The following is a 17,948-nucleotide window of genomic DNA, read 5'->3' as shown; positions in this document are numbered from 1 at the left end:
CTTTGCATATTAGAGCACATACCTCCTGCAAAGCTGTCTTCTTTCCTTTTCACTGCAACTTTCAACAGTCCCACAAAGAAACAGAAGTTTTCCTTTGCTAGTTTTCTACCAGTCTAGGCTAATTTTTCCCTAGACAACTTCCACTAAAATCAAACAAGGTTCTGTTGAAAGCAAAACAAAACTCCAATAAAAATCCTGCTAACACAAAAAGTTCTCATTGAAGTGCTGTAAATTAAAATTTAACCCTCCTCTGTCATTACTGAAGATTTATTTCCCTGTCACAGGTTTCCAAGTCTGTATATATCATTATCTATAAGCTTATCTCAATGTTATTAGATAGCTATCCTAAGAAGAAAGAAGCTTTTTATGAAAGCATCCAAAGGTCAGTCTTAGAGATCATACTGACCCCACTGTATGTCTTAGAGAAACCTTTAGTGAATACATTACAGTGTGACCGAGAAAACAAGCTTCATATCAGTTAGAAGACTCATACTGAAACATGCATCCAGTGCTAAAATGACAAAACATAAAGGGCACAAGGTATGTCAGAAGTGTATGATGGCCTACTGAAAAGTGCAGTTTATGAAGAACAAATAATGTTAAAGAAATTTAGGAAGCTCCAGATTTGCAGCCAAGTATTACCAAAAACTGAGAATCATTATTTAAAGCTGTACTGCAGAATACACAATTTTCTAGTGCTTGAAGAAATAAATCACTCAGAACTTTGCTAGAATAAGTCATGTATCTTATGTTTACAATAAACTATGCATGGTTCAGAGGAAAACCATAGATCTCCCAATCTGGAGAGAAAACAAAAACAAGCCTATTTTCAACTTAAAATCACTTGTAATTCTACAGCATTACAACAGATGAACTCTTGTAGGAAATTCACTGAGATTAATACTGTGATTAATTGATTACTAGCTGAGATTACTTGTCAGTTTTGTCTGGTGAGATGCTTTTTTCAATCCATGCGAGGAGACCTGTGCTCTCAGTTCCGTGCACGGTCCATTTATCACAAGAAGGCAACAGTCTCTCAAATGGGTCGTTACAAACCATTACAACATTTGCCATAATTCTGGGTGACTTCTGCTACAGACAATTCCCTTGACGGATTCTGTAAGCTCTGTAAGGAACCTCCTGCAATTTTTCCCATGAAATGCCCCTTTATTTGAACTTTAGCTTAACTAAACCCATACAAATTATAGTTTGAAAACGTTTAAGCATATTGTTGCAATTGATACAATTCAGTGAAGTTTTGTGTTTGTTACCTTCAAAGATGATTTAGTTCGAGGTTCTGTTTTCTGCCTGGTGAGCTTGCTTTCAATAAGCAATGACTGATCTGTACGAACATCGTAATTTCCATGTTCTGAATCATCTGTGTACGTGTCTTTGTCCTTTCCTATGCCTGAAGAAAATAAAACAGGGAGCTCATTTTAGGTTATTGTGGAAAGAAACAGTAAACTTACAGCCACAGTTGAATATTCCTTTTAAGTGTTCCTTTTTCAATAACTTGCTTTCCTGCAAAAGCTTTATATTTGAAATGGTGGTCTTAAACTAGAAACGACTTCTATTCGAGTACAAAGCCTACTGTGAATGTTTCGCATTATTATTCAAGTTCAAAAAGCCCACAAAGTTCTTAGCTTTAGTTACAGACAAATGAAAGAAAAAAAAAACCATCAATCTAATCTACAAAGTGATAAAAGAAAATATATAAAATATTCAGATGGTTTGCTGCTTGACTCATAATAGAGGCATTTCGTATTACTGAAAATCTGCACACTAAGGTATCACAGTGACCACTTCAGAACACAATTTGAGGTGTACCTGATGACGACAGAAGACAGCTGACACCATGAAGAAGTGCTTTGCTCTCTGGTGGTTTTATTTTTAACTACTCAACAGAATATTTATAAACATATTTGAATAGTTCAGGTTGGATATTCGGAAAATTCTCTTCTCTGAAAGAGTGGTCAGATGCTGGAATGGACTGCACAGAGAGAGGGCTGAGTTAACATCCCTGGAGGTGTTCAAGAAACATTTAGATGTGGTACTAAGGAACACGATTTAGTGGGGAGATATCGGTCGTAGGTAAACTGTTGGACTAGATGATCTTGGAGGTCCTTTCCAACCTTGGTGATTTTATGATGATTCTACGAGCATCCTAACTGCAGGTGACTGAGAATCTTCAAAGCTTGTTAGGACCAACTATTAGGGGTTAGATTTCTCTACACCATCACGGCAGTTGCTCCCAATTAAATTTCGAGTCAGTCTACCTGATTCTGCCAAAAGGGGGAAGTCTTTTTCAGATACTGAATTTCCTTGTACATTCTCCATCTAAAACAAGACTTCCTCAGCAGCAATATAATGGGGGATAATGCATGCGCACTATGGGACCATGCAAATTATATTGAATGCTAGAAAAATGTTTAGATTTGAAAAGAATATCTTAAAGATTAAAAAGATGGAATAATTATTCCCGCACATCCACATCTAGAAACTGCAAATTGAAACTATCGAGGCAGAAAAGTTACTCACAAATCATGAGCCAAATTTTCATCTCAACTCTCACATCAACATGAGAAAAGTCAGAGGAACTGGGAACAGTATTTATCTCAGTAATTCTAAACCCTAAATGGAAGCCAAGAAACAAGCCATGGTTGCTGTGGGAACTGAAGTCTTGAATTTCCTGAATTTTATATTCAGAAAAGCTCATCTGCAACAACAAAGTATTTTTCATTCAGTTGTTCAGCCAAATTCTCCACAGTAAATATTACAGAAACAAAATAACCACAATTATCTCATGTAGCCTAAACAATTCTGAGAAGGAATATTAAACTGGAACATTTACAGAGAGCTGCTTTCCCTGCTGTTTAGCTACTTACCTAGTAATTACACCAAATGAGCCCTCAGTAATTCCTTATGCTGATATTAACCTCAGTAAATCTGCAAAGGGAGATTTTAATGTTTAAAATAGTCTATTTTGATTGTGAGAGCACCAAACTAGAATGTTAACAAAGTATCAATCTCCGGATAACAAAAGCAAATGAACAGAAAGACTACAGGATGCTTTAAAGTAGTAGGTATACAAGGTAGGAAACAGGATTCTGAAGTAAATGAGCTGACCTGACTTACTCCCAGATGCGACCGGCTCTTATGTTTCCAAAGACCAAGAGCTTAGAAGAAAATTCAGTAAAATAAAAGGAAGGAAAATGAAACAGCCTCTTATAGCCAGACAGGCTATCAGTGTTGAAAGAAACACTTCATGCATATAAAAAAGTCTGTGTTTGTGAGCCAAGTTTTAACAGGAAAAAACACTTCAATTACATCTCACACTACCAAGAAATGTTTTAGTTTAGCTTAAATAATTCAGTTATGAAATGAGTTTCTCCTTATTGTTCAACATACTTTCACATAAGAAACATTGTTTATGTTGTCGAGAACACAGCTTGTAAAGTGTACTATCCATTTTCTGGATAAAAAGGATTACCTTCCACTTAGATAGGTGTTATACGAAATACAGAATCAGAGAATCATAAAATTACTTGGGTTGGAAAAGACCTCAAAGATTATCAAGTCCAACCTCAAATATATATATACCAAAAAGGTTTTACCAACAACCTTTCAACACCCCTCAACAACGATGAGACCTACAGTTAAAAATAATATAGAACTTACTTGATAATACTTATTATTGTACATTAAAAGATGACATTTTATGCACCAAAACCGCTATCTCACAAGACTGTAGGATCAAATATAGCAGAAATGGGAAGAACGATGATTAAGAGCTAGCATTCTATCATCGCAGTGTTTGTTACATCTGTATGAAAAAACATCAGAGACAGCAAAATGTCAGGTAGAAAATTTTTGAAAATGGCTTCAATTAAAATGAAATGAAACTTTAAATTAAAAACAATTAGTCAGGGCTGTCAGTGGCATTCCTCTATGAACAGGCTCTTTTCTGTAATAAGGCATCCGTCACTTGCATCAAGAAGAAGAAAGATGAAGTTTCTCTTCTAGAATATTCCCACTACATCAAAGCGATGTTCCCCTAAGCATGGAAATTATACAACCTAAATTACTTGAAACAGGATGGCTCCTAGTTTCACCAAAGCTTGCCACATTTTGTACAAATGCAGTCATTTAGCTTCCTCAGCCTTTTTTAAAGAACCGCAGCTTTAAAACTTCCACGACAATTGTTATATAACTCTTTTCTATGAAGTAACACTATTTGCTACCATCTATTCTTTCATAATCTTTTTTTGTTTGCTTGCTTGCTTTGTTTTCATACCAACTGCCATTTGGAATTGCCACAAGCCAAATCAAGACAATAACCCCAAATGGAGATGTACTGCCCAGAGGTATTTTTAATGCAACATCCCCCAAAAAGCAGTGAAATGGGCTAAGAATCCATTTGCCTTGCATTATAAGTACTCATCTTTAAATTCAAACACAGAGCCCCTTATTTAGCTGCAGCTCCATAAAACATCATGAAAAAGCCTTGTCTGCCCCGAGCTCTTCACTCTGTGCTGTGGGAAAGCACATACTGTTTACTAAACATTATTTTATTTTTCTATTTCCCACCATAACTTCCCTGGCCTATGACAACCAATTGGATGGTTACTGCCAATAACAAATATCAGCTGAAGCAGTTAGCCAAGTAGAGCCTCACAAAATTCAACACCTGAATCATGGCAACACCCACTATAAGTACAAGCTGGGAGACTAAACAGCACAGCCCTACCATGAAGGACCTGGAGGTGGGTACTGGCAGACAGCAAGCTGAGCATCAGCCAGCAATGTGCTCTTGCAGATCAGAAAGCCAGACATTATCCTAGGCTGCATCAGAAGCAGCATGGCCAGCAGGGTGATCCTGCCTCTTCACTCTGATGGCGAGACTTCACCTGGAGCACTGCAAGAAGGGGACAGATTCTTCAGCAGAGCCTGTTGTCACAGGACAAGGGGAAATGGTTTCAAACTAAAAGAGGCGAGATCTAGCTTGGATAAATGGAAAAAGGCTTTTACAGTGAGGGTGGTGAGGCACTGGAACAGGTTCACCAGAGATGCAGTGGATGCTCCATCCTTGAAAATATCCAAGGTCAGGCTGAACAGGACTCAGAGGAACCTGATTAGGCTGTAGGTGTCCCTGTCTGATTATGGTGAGTTGGACTAGATTACTTTTAAAGGTACCTTCCAACTCAAACAATTCTAATTCCATGAATTTAAGGTTGATCAAATTCCTGGCTATCACTAAATACTGCTGTACAGCAGCCAGTGATCAATGATTATGTACTGAAATATGTTCGTTCAACTCACCTATTTGCAGAGGTGTATCAAAAACCTTTAGTCAATGTACAGTCTGGGGAAGCTGGCAGAAAGACTGCAATGCTTGTTTATAAAATGTTCTTCCAATTCTCTTTTACTGCAGAATCAAATTAAACAACCCCAAAAGTAAAATGATTTCTGTCCTTTTGGGTAGGTTGATGTAAAAACAGCTCTCCTACTTTAATGGTAATGGCACAATAAATAGCAATCCCAGAAAAAGCTGAACTGAAAACTGCAAAACCTGCAAAAAACTCAGAGATGTAAAGAAAAGAAGAAAAACAAACAAAAATCCATGAGTGGCATCAAGAAGAAAAATACATCTTGCAATGTGAAGACCAGAAATGAGAGTACAGGTTGGCAGATGCTCACATACCTGCCCTCAAAGTGTTTTCAAGGACATCGGTCTTAATTTGATCCTCTCATTTGTTTTTGAGCTACTGGCATTTTTAAGATATTCTTATAGCCAAAAACATACCTTGCTAATGCACTGAACTTAATTACATTAAGTGAAACTTGTGTGGTAGTTGAGAGTTTTTGAGCAGCTGTCACATAACAAGTTTTAATAGTAATTAAAGTCAGATATACAATTAAAAAGAAAACAACACAAAAATCGTTAAGCAATTGGGTAATAGATCTCTTCACCAAAGCTGTTTGAAAAACTACTAGTTGCTCTGTTTTGCCATCTTGTAACACAGAGACATGATGAGTGACTTTGGTTTTATACATCACAAGAGGCATCTACTGTTCTGACATATACGGTTTTGCTATGCTTACTGCATTGCAGTAAAATTTGCCCTAAAAGCATTTATAGGGAAAAAAATGATGGAGAAAAAATGATTTAATTTTTGGATGTCTTTCACCTAACAATGCAAAGCACTGAGAAATAAATTTCTAGACCCACACTTTACAACTTCAACTTTGTGCCTCCTTAATTACTCATCTGTCTTTTTTTCTATCTCATATTTCTGAAGGGCCAAGAATGTCTTTTTAATTTTATGACAATTACAACATAAAAAGTAATTGTTCCAATTTCCTTGTGACACACAATGAATATTTTAGCAGATGTTTTTCAAGTGAAAGTGATGTTATTCCAGAACAGGAAAATAATATAAAAATCGTTCCAAAATAGTTTTCACCTCACCAATACTGAAAGGATGATTCTTCTAAAGTCTTGTAAGCTTAAGTAAGAATAAGATTAGTCTAGAAATTAATCTGGTTTTCCATTAATTATAATCCCTTTTTGCCCCCATTTTAGTCCCAGAAACAATAAGTATCTTGGAGAAGGAAATTGCTGGACACCTGGATAAATGATGTTGTCATGCAATTAGGCCAACTTATTTTATTCTGCTATGTAATATGTAATACTATATGGTATACATGCTATAGACATTTTTTCACCTGTATATCTACACCTACAAACCAAAGGGGAGCGCAGCTGATAAGTGCAGGCTTCTCATAAGCTCTCACACAGATGTAACACAGAATCACAGAATTGTAGGGGTTGGAAGGGACCTCTAGAGATCATCGAGTCCAACCCCCCTGCCAAAGCAGGCTCCCTACACCATGTCACACAGGTAGGTGTCCAGGCGGGTCTTAAATATCTCCAGAGAAGGAGACTCCACCACATCCCTGGGCAGCCTGTTCCAGTGCTCCGTCACCCTCACTGTAAAGAAATTCTTCTGCACATTTGTGCGGAACTTCCTATGCTGTACTTTCATCCCATTACGCCTAGTCCTATCCCCACGCACTACTGAAAAGAGACCAATAAAACCTTTACACAGAGTTTACATCATTTTCACAGAGGCAGTCAGCAGGTTTCTGTGCTCTCTGGAGGAGGTAAAATGGTATGCACAATTTGTACAGGCAGATTAAATGGCAAAAATACTTAGATTTTAAACCTCATTATTATTAAAAATTACTATTAATCACACAAACATTGTCTGAAGATCAAACAGGTTCCTGAAAAATGTATTCTAAACAGCACAGTGAAAACCTCTCATTTCTGTTGAAGCAGAAATTAAGTCCAGCTTTCTTTAGTCACACGCTTTGCAATCTCTGCATTACTATGCATAAGACACTCATAATTGACCTAATTCATAAATAAATAAAAAAAACTCAAAGGAAGAAAAAAGGATAAATGAATTTAAAAGTGTTATTTTATTTGCTAATGAGGCAGCTGACAAAAACTGCCAAATAAGATAAAACTAGATACTTTTTATATCTAAATCCCCAAAGCCAATTTCCATCGATTGGGTTATCCACTATTCATTTTTGACATCTTATTTGAAATGAGACATTTCAGCTTGCTCTTGTTCTGTGTACACTGGCACAGTTTAGAAAGCTACTTCCACGTACATATTTCTGTTGGAAAGAGCAAATTGAATTTCCCAGTTAACAAGCTCCCTCTGCAGCTTGCTGGTTTTTCACCTGGTCTAACAGTGTTTCCGATATGGCCTAACTTCTGAAAATCTTGGTATGTTAGCTATATGTGATTTTTAAAGGCATTGATCTATTGTGTTATAAAAAAATCCCTTTCTGAATGTGGGTTATAATGTCTGAAAGTGACATAAAGGAGCTCAAACCTGGCAGCACTAATGACAAATTTATACAGACCTAGCAGATGGAAAAATAGGCTCAGTTCACATACAGATTCCTGTTAGAGAAGACTGACAGCCAAAGTTGTAAATGATAAGCGAGAAAGTTCACTCTCTTTTTGCACATGATGGTCTTTGAAGACAAATAAATGTTTTATTCAAACAAACAAACAAACAATTATTGTTTCCTTCTAGATGTGCATGCACACAGCCCTGCACCAGAGCAGCAGCTGCTACTGGATGGACCAAGTCATCAGTTAACCTTCCAGTGGCTGCAAATCTGTTTATAAAACTTTTTGCATGTCGTTGCCCTAACTAACCATTCCCCACTTATTTTTTCCAGTTCCAACTAGAGACTCTATTATCGATAGCCACATTAAGCACAGAAATTCACACTATATTTACAGAAGCTCAGTGCTTTCTTTCTTTGTATTTACTGACCCATCAAACTCAAAACATTTCTGATCACCTAAAACTGTCAGAGGACAAAGGGAGAATGTCCTTGACTACTTTTGTCTGTCAGCTCTTACAAAGGTGCTGTAAACTGCCTCCTTTGCAAATCCATCAGAACTGACTAAAGAAATCCTTTACGTTTACAGCTTATTTACAGTCCACTGAAATAAAGGAGAAGGTTTCTGGTGAACTCAAACCTTTTATCTGCTGTCTATTTATCCTCTTCTCAGGAAAAGGAAGAAATTATGGACAGTTATGATACTGAGAGAAAGCCATTCGGTCTATTTGGGCTGTTTCCACAATAGAGCCTAATTAGAAATTCACCACATTCACTTAATTCAGCGTTCTTTCATGTTCTCAGGAGAGTAGTTTGAAAAGGTTCCCTATGAAGATGATACCCATTAATCAGCCTACATTGCAGACTCCATCAAAACGCCAAAGCACCAGCTAAATCACAGGGCAGAGCTGCGTCATTCTCATCTTCACGATCAAAGTTCAAACAGCAATACTGCTTTTTTCAGGTTCAGGAAAGCAAAGCTTTTGCCTTGGACACAATTTCCTACCCACATAGACTGGATTCACAAACGGAAAACTGTATTTTGATGATTTGTAGAAAGGCCTTTATATATATATACACACACATATAGAAATTAATCTTCATTTTTGGTTGGTTGGTTTTGTTTAAAAGTACCTTTAACTGTCCCTGATTTATCTTGGTGAACTTCACCGATAATGCTGATATTATCACAGAACCACCAAAGTCACAAAAGACCTCTAAGACTATCCAGTCCAACCATCGCCTATCACCAATATTTCCACTAAACACTGTTCGTCAGTACAACATCTAAACGTTTCTCAAACACTTGCAGGGATGGTGAGTCCACCACCTCACTGTGCAGTCCGTTCCAGCACCTGACTGGAGACATCTCAATTTACAAAAGCAAATAAATGAACCAAGTTTGAAAAGGCTACCATTTGAACAACACTTTCTGCCCCTTCAAAGACTGTAGCTGTAGTCAGAAGTGAAGAGCATCCACGAAAAATGTAATACCATTTTGAACAGATGTGACACAATCCATCTTTTCCTTAATCTCCAAGTTATCTGCATTTCATTTCAGGTGAAAAATAAGTTACATGAATGAGAAATACCATTTACCAAGGGAAAAAAAATATCATTGCCATACATAAATATGCGGCAATATCACTTTAAATAAATTAGTTTAAATAAATTGGGGAAAAAAGAAAGGGATAAATAAAATGCCTGCACAATCAATAAAACCAATGACACTGGGGGACAGTAGCATTTCAGCTGGAACATCACTGAAATGCATGGTATTCTCATACCATCTTTATGCTAAGGTTTTATACTCTGTTATGATTTCGGAACATTTTTATTTTGTTTCCAAGTACGTATCAATTACCCTCACATTTCCAATAGCCACTTCTCTAAGAGACCCTGAAGAGCTTTTTCTCTATCGTATATATTGGGAAGCAAGAAAAATCAATACAAAAACATGTGAGAGAAGGAAAAATAGCTTTCTGAAAGCAAATCTCCTTCAGCGTGAAGCAACCACTTCTTGTTTGGTACTATGCTGACTGTAAGCAAAAGGAGCTTTCACAGTAGTGATGCACGGTTCAGAGAAACCTTTAATGTACCCCAAATGGGTAATATATCAAGAAAGGATTTCAAAATTAATTTTGGAACCTGCAAGTTATTCCTTTTCTGTTTATATATAGACTCATGGTGCACTTGTAAGGAAGGGTTTATTCTGGGACCTCTTTTCTACTTTCACTGGCATTGAGTATCCAAATAGCATAAATTCATGCACAAATATACCCCAAATACAACCTTATTTTTATTTCTACTGCTTTTTAATCACGTTGGAACACTTTGTAGATAAAGCAAAAGCAACAGAAATGCACACATGGCAATACTGAACAAAATATATATATACATATACGTAAAACAATTTCAAGAGGGGTTCAGAAAAGCATTTCAAAGCAATTGTATTATGAATAACTATTATGGAAAACGATTACATCAAATGTGCAAAAATAAACACTTCTTTCCTTATGTACAGTTAGTTCAAAAAGTGATAAAGCATTAGGAAACTTTCTGAAATGTTTCCCTTAAAATAAGCAAGACAGTATTTCTTTAGTCATATTTTGTCTCAACCCACCTGGCACTTCAGGGTAAGTATGGCCTTATCACACTTAAACGCCACAAGTGGAACTGAAACATCAGCTATTTGATATTATTGCAGTTCAGACATAAACTTACCTAAGAACGGATCATTGTACTCTGTACTAGACAGCTTGAGCAAGTTGTTTTCTAAAGTCTCCATCACTTTAGCTGGAAGAAATACAACAGTCATATCAGCATATGCACACAATATGCACTTTTAAAGCTGACAGTGACTCAAACAAAATGATTTCTGCTGCAATTTTAATGACTATTTTCCACTGGCAAAAACAAACAAACAAAAATTACCTTCTTCCTAAGAGAAGCTTCCTTTGGTAGAATAACATCACAGAAACATTTACTGCCTAGTGACATTAAGGAAGGGCTGATCAAAATTTAGTAGCAGAAAAAGGTTGTGTTAATTTACTCAGTGCAGCTTCACACAGAGCTGACAACAGTGTTTGGCTGTAGAGTACACATATAGTGGCTGGGAACTCCAGCTGGACTGGTCTATCTGTTAATTCATGTTTATTTAAAAATAAATCACAAAATAAAAACAATCCCTTCATTCAAAATAAGGTAAAATTCATAGGGATTTTCTGCCTTTTCCTTCATTTTCCTCATATCAGTCTTCCTTGGTGTATGTGACAGTCAATGAACCAGCTTGCTCCCACTTAATCGTACTGACATCTAGTATAAAAAACCCAGTATTTATTTTTAACTCTCTCCCCTAGGAGAGACTATTGAAACTCCCATGCTGTTTCACAGCATATTGTAGTACTTTCTTGTCTTGTTTATAGTGAGCTAATACAAGCTTGTAATTCAGAAAAATAAAACAAAAACATGTTTAACTCTCACTTTAAGCATTGTAGAGATTGTGCTCAAGAATTCAACAGCAAGGTTCTTCTATCAGTTGTGGGCAACTCTGTCAATGTCTCTTTGACAAGTTGTAAGATATCTAAACGAAGTCCTTGTAATTTAATGGAGGTTGCTTAAAAATTATATCTAAGAACACAGAATCACAGCTGTTGGAAGGGACTTCTAGAGATCACTGAGCCCAACTACCTGCTAAAGCAGGCTCCCTGTGCACTCTACAAAGGAAAGCATCCAGGTAGGTTTTGAATATCTCCAGAGAAGGAAACTACACAGTCTCTCTGAGCAACCTGTTCCAGAGCTCAGTCACCCTCAAAGTCAAGAAGCTTTTCCTCATATTCATATGGAACTTCCCATATTTCAGTTTGTGCCCACTTGTCCTATTGCTGGGCACCACTGAACAGTGGCTGGTACCTAACCATTTCACTCCCCCCACTAGATATTTATAAGTATTGATATGATTTCCTCTCAGACTTTTCTTTTCCAGGCTAAACAGTCCCATGTCTCTCAGTCTGCCCTCATAAGGGAGATCTCCAGGCCCATAACCATCTCTCTGGCTCCTGGCTAGTCTCTCCAGCATGTCTTTGTGTTTCTTGAACTGGGGAGTCCAGAATTGGATGCAGCACTCCAGATGCAGCCTCATCAAGCCAAAGTTCAGGGGAAGGATCACCTCCCTTAATCTGCTGGCCACTCTCTTCATTATGTACCCCTGGATATCACTGGCCATCTTGGCCACAAAGGCACACTGATGGCTCCTTTCCAGCAGATCAGCCAGAGATACCAGAAACAACGATCCCTTCCATTGCCAGTGTGGAACATGATGCTGTAAGACAACAGCCTCTTACCTCGTTCTGACACTACATCAATGGTAGCTGTAGATGTCCCTGCACTCAAAGGCTGAGGCTGTGGCTGTACACGATTTGGCTGCAGAAATGAAGAATGCTTGCTCAGACTCTGAGGATGTGTTTGGCTCTGCGCTAAGCATGGCATAGATCTTCTAGAGGGTTTAAGTGGGTGTTCCTTCACCGTCTCACTCTTGCTTGTATTCATACCTGAAGAAGTCAAAAGAAAAAGCACAAAGCTCAGGTGCATTACACCATAACAAAGAAACACTACTAATTAATTAAGAAAGTTCAAGGTTTCATTCAATTAATAAGCAACTCTCCAACTAAATCAAGATGTCTTAAGTATTTAATTTTGAAGAACACCAAGCTGTGTACAGAATCTAGGAATTCTTTGCCCACCCTTCTATCAATAAAAGCAATCAAATTCACAACATGCTTAATGACATCATTCTGTGGTACATATGCCCTAAAGCCATTAGGACAGTACCTTAGTGTCAACTTCACTACAATCATTTACTAAACAGAAGTCAGAGAATTAAAATCCCCCCCCCAAAAAGCATTACAAAAGAACAATGGGATAGGTAACAAATTATGTGAAGAGAATGGAAATCTTGCTCTTTTTTTTCCCTGAGTTTGCCCCATGTTAATGTTACAACTCCATGTTTTAATGGCGACCAAGTTCGCTGTTTTATGTCCTTGCTGGTGACAGAACAAACAGTGCAACAGCTGCTCATGCTGCCTACCTGGGGACAAGAAATTGTCCAGATTTCCTAGATCCATGCTTGCAGCATCAGGCATTAATATTGTTACCAGTCATTTGAACGTCTGGACATGTTCACTCACTAAATCCTGAAAGTTTCCCTTTATGTTAATTGTAATGTTCATTAAGCCTAAATTGCAATAACGCAACAATTCTTCAGATCCCTACTTTTCTGTAGGAAAGACCACGTGAGGCCAACAGATCTGTGATTGCTGTACCCAGTATCAGGAATCCTCAAAAGATTAGTGGAGAGAGTCCATTTTACTACCCTTTTCTCTGCTGTAATTACAGTGTAATTTACTCTGCAGCAAATGCTTCTAAATCTTTATCTCCTGATGCTGTTCTTTACCCTCTCCAATTGTGCTGGAAAGAAATGGGAAATACAAATATTTCTGCTGCTTGGAGTGCCATGAATTTCTGAGGCATCTTCCTCAAACAAACCTGAGCAGCTTGAAGAAAGTTGTACGACTCTTCTCTGAAACTCAGCCTACAAGTCCATGATGAAAGGCCTTTGATTAGCAAACTACTTCTGGTATTTAAATGCAATGGCTAATGGGTTGAAAAGGTATTTTGTTTCACGACTTTCCCAAGCTCACACACCACGCTTTGCTCAATTCAGTGCTAATTTGAGGTTATGGCAGACAGAGGTAAGCTCCTATTGCCTCCAAAGGTACCATAGATCATTAAATAATTATGAGAGGACAGGACTCGGCTTCTTAATGCTCCTGAAAGGAAGGCTCTGCGCCAACAGCACAAGCAGGAGCACTGGGCTATGGCCCCAGTCTTGTCCCGCTCAAACACAGCTGCACCAGGCAGTGTCTGCAGTGCTGCCCAGACAGGTTTATTGGACCAAATCTATGCCAGCTAGAGGAATGGATGCTCCCGAATAATAGAGAAAGAGATGGATTTGGTAATTATGCCGGATAGCTTTAACACTCAGTTTCTTAAGCAGTCATATTTGATCATTAATCATGGAACCTACTGTATCATTAGAACTGCTGGCAAAAAGTTTCCATCCTTATAAAAATCACTGTATGCAACAAGATGAATCATTTTATTACCCAAAAATATAAGGTAATGCAAACAATACACACTGTCATTCAATTTCAACAACAATTTAAGTGATCCGTATATTTTAGCGTACAATTCTTTTATGAGACTGCCTCAATTTAAATGAAAATTATTTCCTTTGCATCTCCTACTGTATATTCCTCTGTGCCTTTTAATACAGGTTCCTTAACACAAAGAAGCTTCTGCTTGTACAGAATGAGTCACAACACAATAATCTCATGGCACATCTACACAGTTGCACAACCTACCTTCACAATGCAAATTTAATATGTTAATCCATTCTCTGCTGGAGTGTCCCAGTCCAGTTCCACAACTTGTGAGCTTTGGTGGCATTTGCTGTTGCTTGCCAATGCTTACTCATCTCTGACACACCGTCAGCTTGTGGCTGACAAATAAACAGGGTCACTGAACTGTTTTACTGCAATTATTCCTCTCTTCTATGTAGGGGTGTTTTGTCAAACCTGGCCCTTTTCAACCACAACATTACAATACTTAATATGTTACGGGTATTTGGAACTGCCATAAAGTACAAAACGACTTGTGAAATTTATGGGAGATTTGGGATTTCAAGGAAGGAAATCCTAATGACCAGCAGGAAGTTTTTGGAATGTAGTGAAGATGACTATTGTGCATATTATAGCAATATTAGCACAGCAGAAAGATCACTGAAACAAAGGATTAAGACAGCTATCAGGCAGGCAAGATCACGACTTGAAAAACAGTATGTTTTTCTGTTTAAACTGCATCTAACTCATCCTTCCCAGAAGAGCATTTCCCTGGCACTTAGCATGCGTATGGATATGAACACAGCATGACTAAAGAAATTTCTCACCTAGGAGAAAAGGGTACTTAAAGTTTATGGTTTGATCAGATCCTGCCTTTTATTTTAGCACTTCTGCCTTAGAGAGTGTTTCTCCTGAGGGAAAACAGGGGATTCCCACTATGTAAGCAAATCCTTCTGTGGCTCAAAGCCAGTATAGCCAGCTGTACTGCATCTCACGGTTCCCTGGCAAGGGCAGGCAGGAAGGATGGAGCCTCAGCGTGATGAGCTTTCCTGATGTTTAAATCAGCATGCACAATTTAATGCACTCTTACTTTCCGCCAATCTAGAAAAATTCCAATCAAAACCAGCTCTCAGGTTTTGGCCACTAGAAACAAAGAAGTGGAAGACTCTCCTATGCCTCATTCTGTGAAATATAGTTAATAATTTCTATTAAGAGCAGGGAAAAAATCATTTTACATTTCACAAGCTCTGAACTGTATCTGAGGGAAGTCTTATAGGTAGCCCATATGCACTGATAACCTAATACTGGAAGCAGACTCAGGAAGACTTCATAGGTGCCCATATAAAAATGAATAACCTAAGAACTATTGCCCATTTAATCCATCACAGATCTTAGCTTGAAGCAGGAGTAATTACTATAAAAGTCAAATCAATAGCTTTATAGAGTATATAATGATGTCCACAATCACACAGATCTCATCAACATCAACAACGCACAGATCTCACCAACAGCTCACATAATCAAAAGCTTTTCCTGATAAAAGGACTTTCTGAATCGTAAAAAAACAAACTCAGATGCAACACATAAGTAATTAAAATGAAGCATCATTCAAGAAGCACAGTGAGAACCTGAAGTTTCAAATGCCAGTGTCATCATTATTAGACTGTCTAATAAAATACGATACAAAGAAAAGATTGCAATAGATTTCATGACACTTATGATTCTACATATTTCTACAGAAGGAAGAATAAATCAGCTCCATTATGAAGAACACAATAACACACAGGTATCAGTAACCGATGGGTGTAACAGGCACTTACTGCTAATGAATATACTTACTCGGATTGGCAGCTGCCAAGAAAAGAAAAGAAAACCAAATACATGATCATTTCTCTATTAAGCTCTGGGAAATCACAACTAAAAGACAGATAATGGTGAATAAACAATAAGTTCCTTTAACTAGTTCTCATCTGTTTGAAGTACCTCAGCAAATACTGAAGATATTCAGTTTCACATAGCTGATTTATAATCAAGTGAACTTATGAACTCTGGTTTTCTAAGGCATGTTTTCAGATTGCCTTTTCCATAATGAAATGGGCAGGTCAACATTATTTCTTTTAAATGTTCAAATGCAGCCACTGCACAAGTAAAACTCCTAGGCTAGCCTGGATGGTATTTTTCATTGTCATAGCACATCATTTGTTAAACTGATTTATGAACGTGTTCATGATATAATGAGATTTAATAATATTGTCAATCATGCTTTGAAGACTGTTACCATTTAATACCATTATTTTACCCCTTTTTGTTTTGTTTTGAATTTATGAGCACCGTGAAAGAGGAATATAGACATTTAGGTACTTTGTATATATCATACTTTCATCAGATTCTTCTTTCCTAATGTAGATGTATGGTATGCAGACAAAGTTTTAAAGCCATCTTTTCTTTCTTTCGAAATGTCATTTTTATTTCAGAGGAGTAAACTTTAACAGCTCCAACTTCTCAAGCTGCAATTCAAGCATAACCAGCTCCTAACAAGTATCTCGCACAGGTACTAACCTATACTTTAATGTGAAAAGTCCCAGCCTGTTTACTCTTTAGCAAGACATGTACTCCATGTAGAAAGCAGCACTATTTCCAGCACCAAAACTGGCTGCAATGATTTCTCTCCTTGATAAGCCATTATTTCTTTGTCACTTGCAAAATAACCTTTTTGTCATCTTCGCATTTTTCAAATGCAAAGACTAATAAAGAAAGAATAATGTTTTCACAGGTTTTTCTTCCTGCACATTTCCAGCCGGCCTGATAGATCCTTTGCATTTGATATTAAATCATGAAATGAATTTTAAAGCAGGCTGTAACAGGTATTAAAGGCTGTCTTAAAGAAATAGTCAGTTGCAGGCTTCACCATTTAAATAGATCAGTTGAACCAAACCACCTCAGTAAGAACAGGGTTAAGGGAAGAGCCAGGATGATTTATGCTTTTAACTTCACAAGTGATCACAAGTGATCATCAAGGCATGACATCCTTTCTCTTCTAAATGACAACCAAGAAAAAAGATTAGCTTGGTTTGGAAAGAATCTCAAAGATCATCTGGTTGCAGCCCCCTGGCAGCGGGCAGCATTACTACCCAGTAAGAGATGGGTAAATCCCAATTTCTGCTGCACTGAAACCAGATCCAGCAGCATCCCTGAGAAACTGCTCTTAGGAAAAGTCTCCAGCTTCTTCACTGAAATGCTTGTTGTTGACTTGTGCTCAATTTAGGGCTCCGCATACTGCTGCCATAAGGATTTTATATATGCTTCCAGGTCATTACTCTGTTACTAAATGCACCAACTAGAGTTAAAAGTGATCCCAAGAGGATTCTGCTGGGAAAGAAACTTAAGAATAACCGTTCTACTATTCACAAGTTTTATATTTGGGTTTGCATTTGATATTCCCATCAGCATGGAAATCTTTTGCAGTCCCTTAGGACACCATCCTCGCATAGAGAAGCAAAACAACAATGCAACAAAACTAAAGGCCTTACAGAGAGTTTAAGATATTTCTCCCCCTTAAGTCATTTTCAGAAGCAAGCTTTCCTTTCTGGAACTTTTTAAACTTCAATTAAATGGGCACATCTTTATTTTAGTTGTTAACTATAAGAAATGAAGAGTTAAACAAAGCCACAAGAAAACCAAAGACCTACTACAGTGTTTTCATGGAGAAGTCAGAACTATATTTCTTCACTACATACCTCTTGGACTGGGTCCAGTGAAGAAAAGATCTATTTCCTCGTGGAAGCAGCAGGAAATTCAGCAACAGAATTAGCAAACTACCAGCACCTGCACAAAACT

The 17,948-nt window shown here is 37.6% G+C and overlaps 1 protein-coding gene across 6 annotated transcripts in view; it reads right to left on the bottom strand.

Moving 5' to 3' along the window:
- ANO3 (anoctamin 3) overlaps positions 1 to 17,948 on the bottom strand; it is a 137,044-nt gene that overhangs the window by 58,823 nt on the left and 60,273 nt on the right. For all 6 annotated transcript variants that reach the window (XM_085549883.1, XM_085549884.1, XM_032444968.2 and 3 more), the window contains exons 2-4: positions 12,276 to 12,482; positions 10,657 to 10,728; positions 1,272 to 1,408 (exon numbers count right to left, since the gene is read on the bottom strand). In XM_085549883.1, coding sequence (XP_085406009.1) covers positions 1,272 to 1,408; positions 10,657 to 10,728; positions 12,276 to 12,482 — 416 coding nt within the window. The remainder of the gene's footprint in view (positions 1 to 1,271; positions 1,409 to 10,656; positions 10,729 to 12,275; positions 12,483 to 17,948) is intronic.

This window comes from Coturnix japonica, chromosome 5, assembly GCF_054131305.1.
Source record: "Coturnix japonica strain WE chromosome 5, WE-NBRP24, whole genome shotgun sequence".
NCBI classification, from domain to species: domain Eukaryota; kingdom Metazoa; phylum Chordata; class Aves; order Galliformes; family Phasianidae; genus Coturnix; species Coturnix japonica.
The sequence above is the reverse complement of the archived record's forward strand: the minus strand, read 5'-3'. Positions and strand labels throughout refer to the sequence as shown.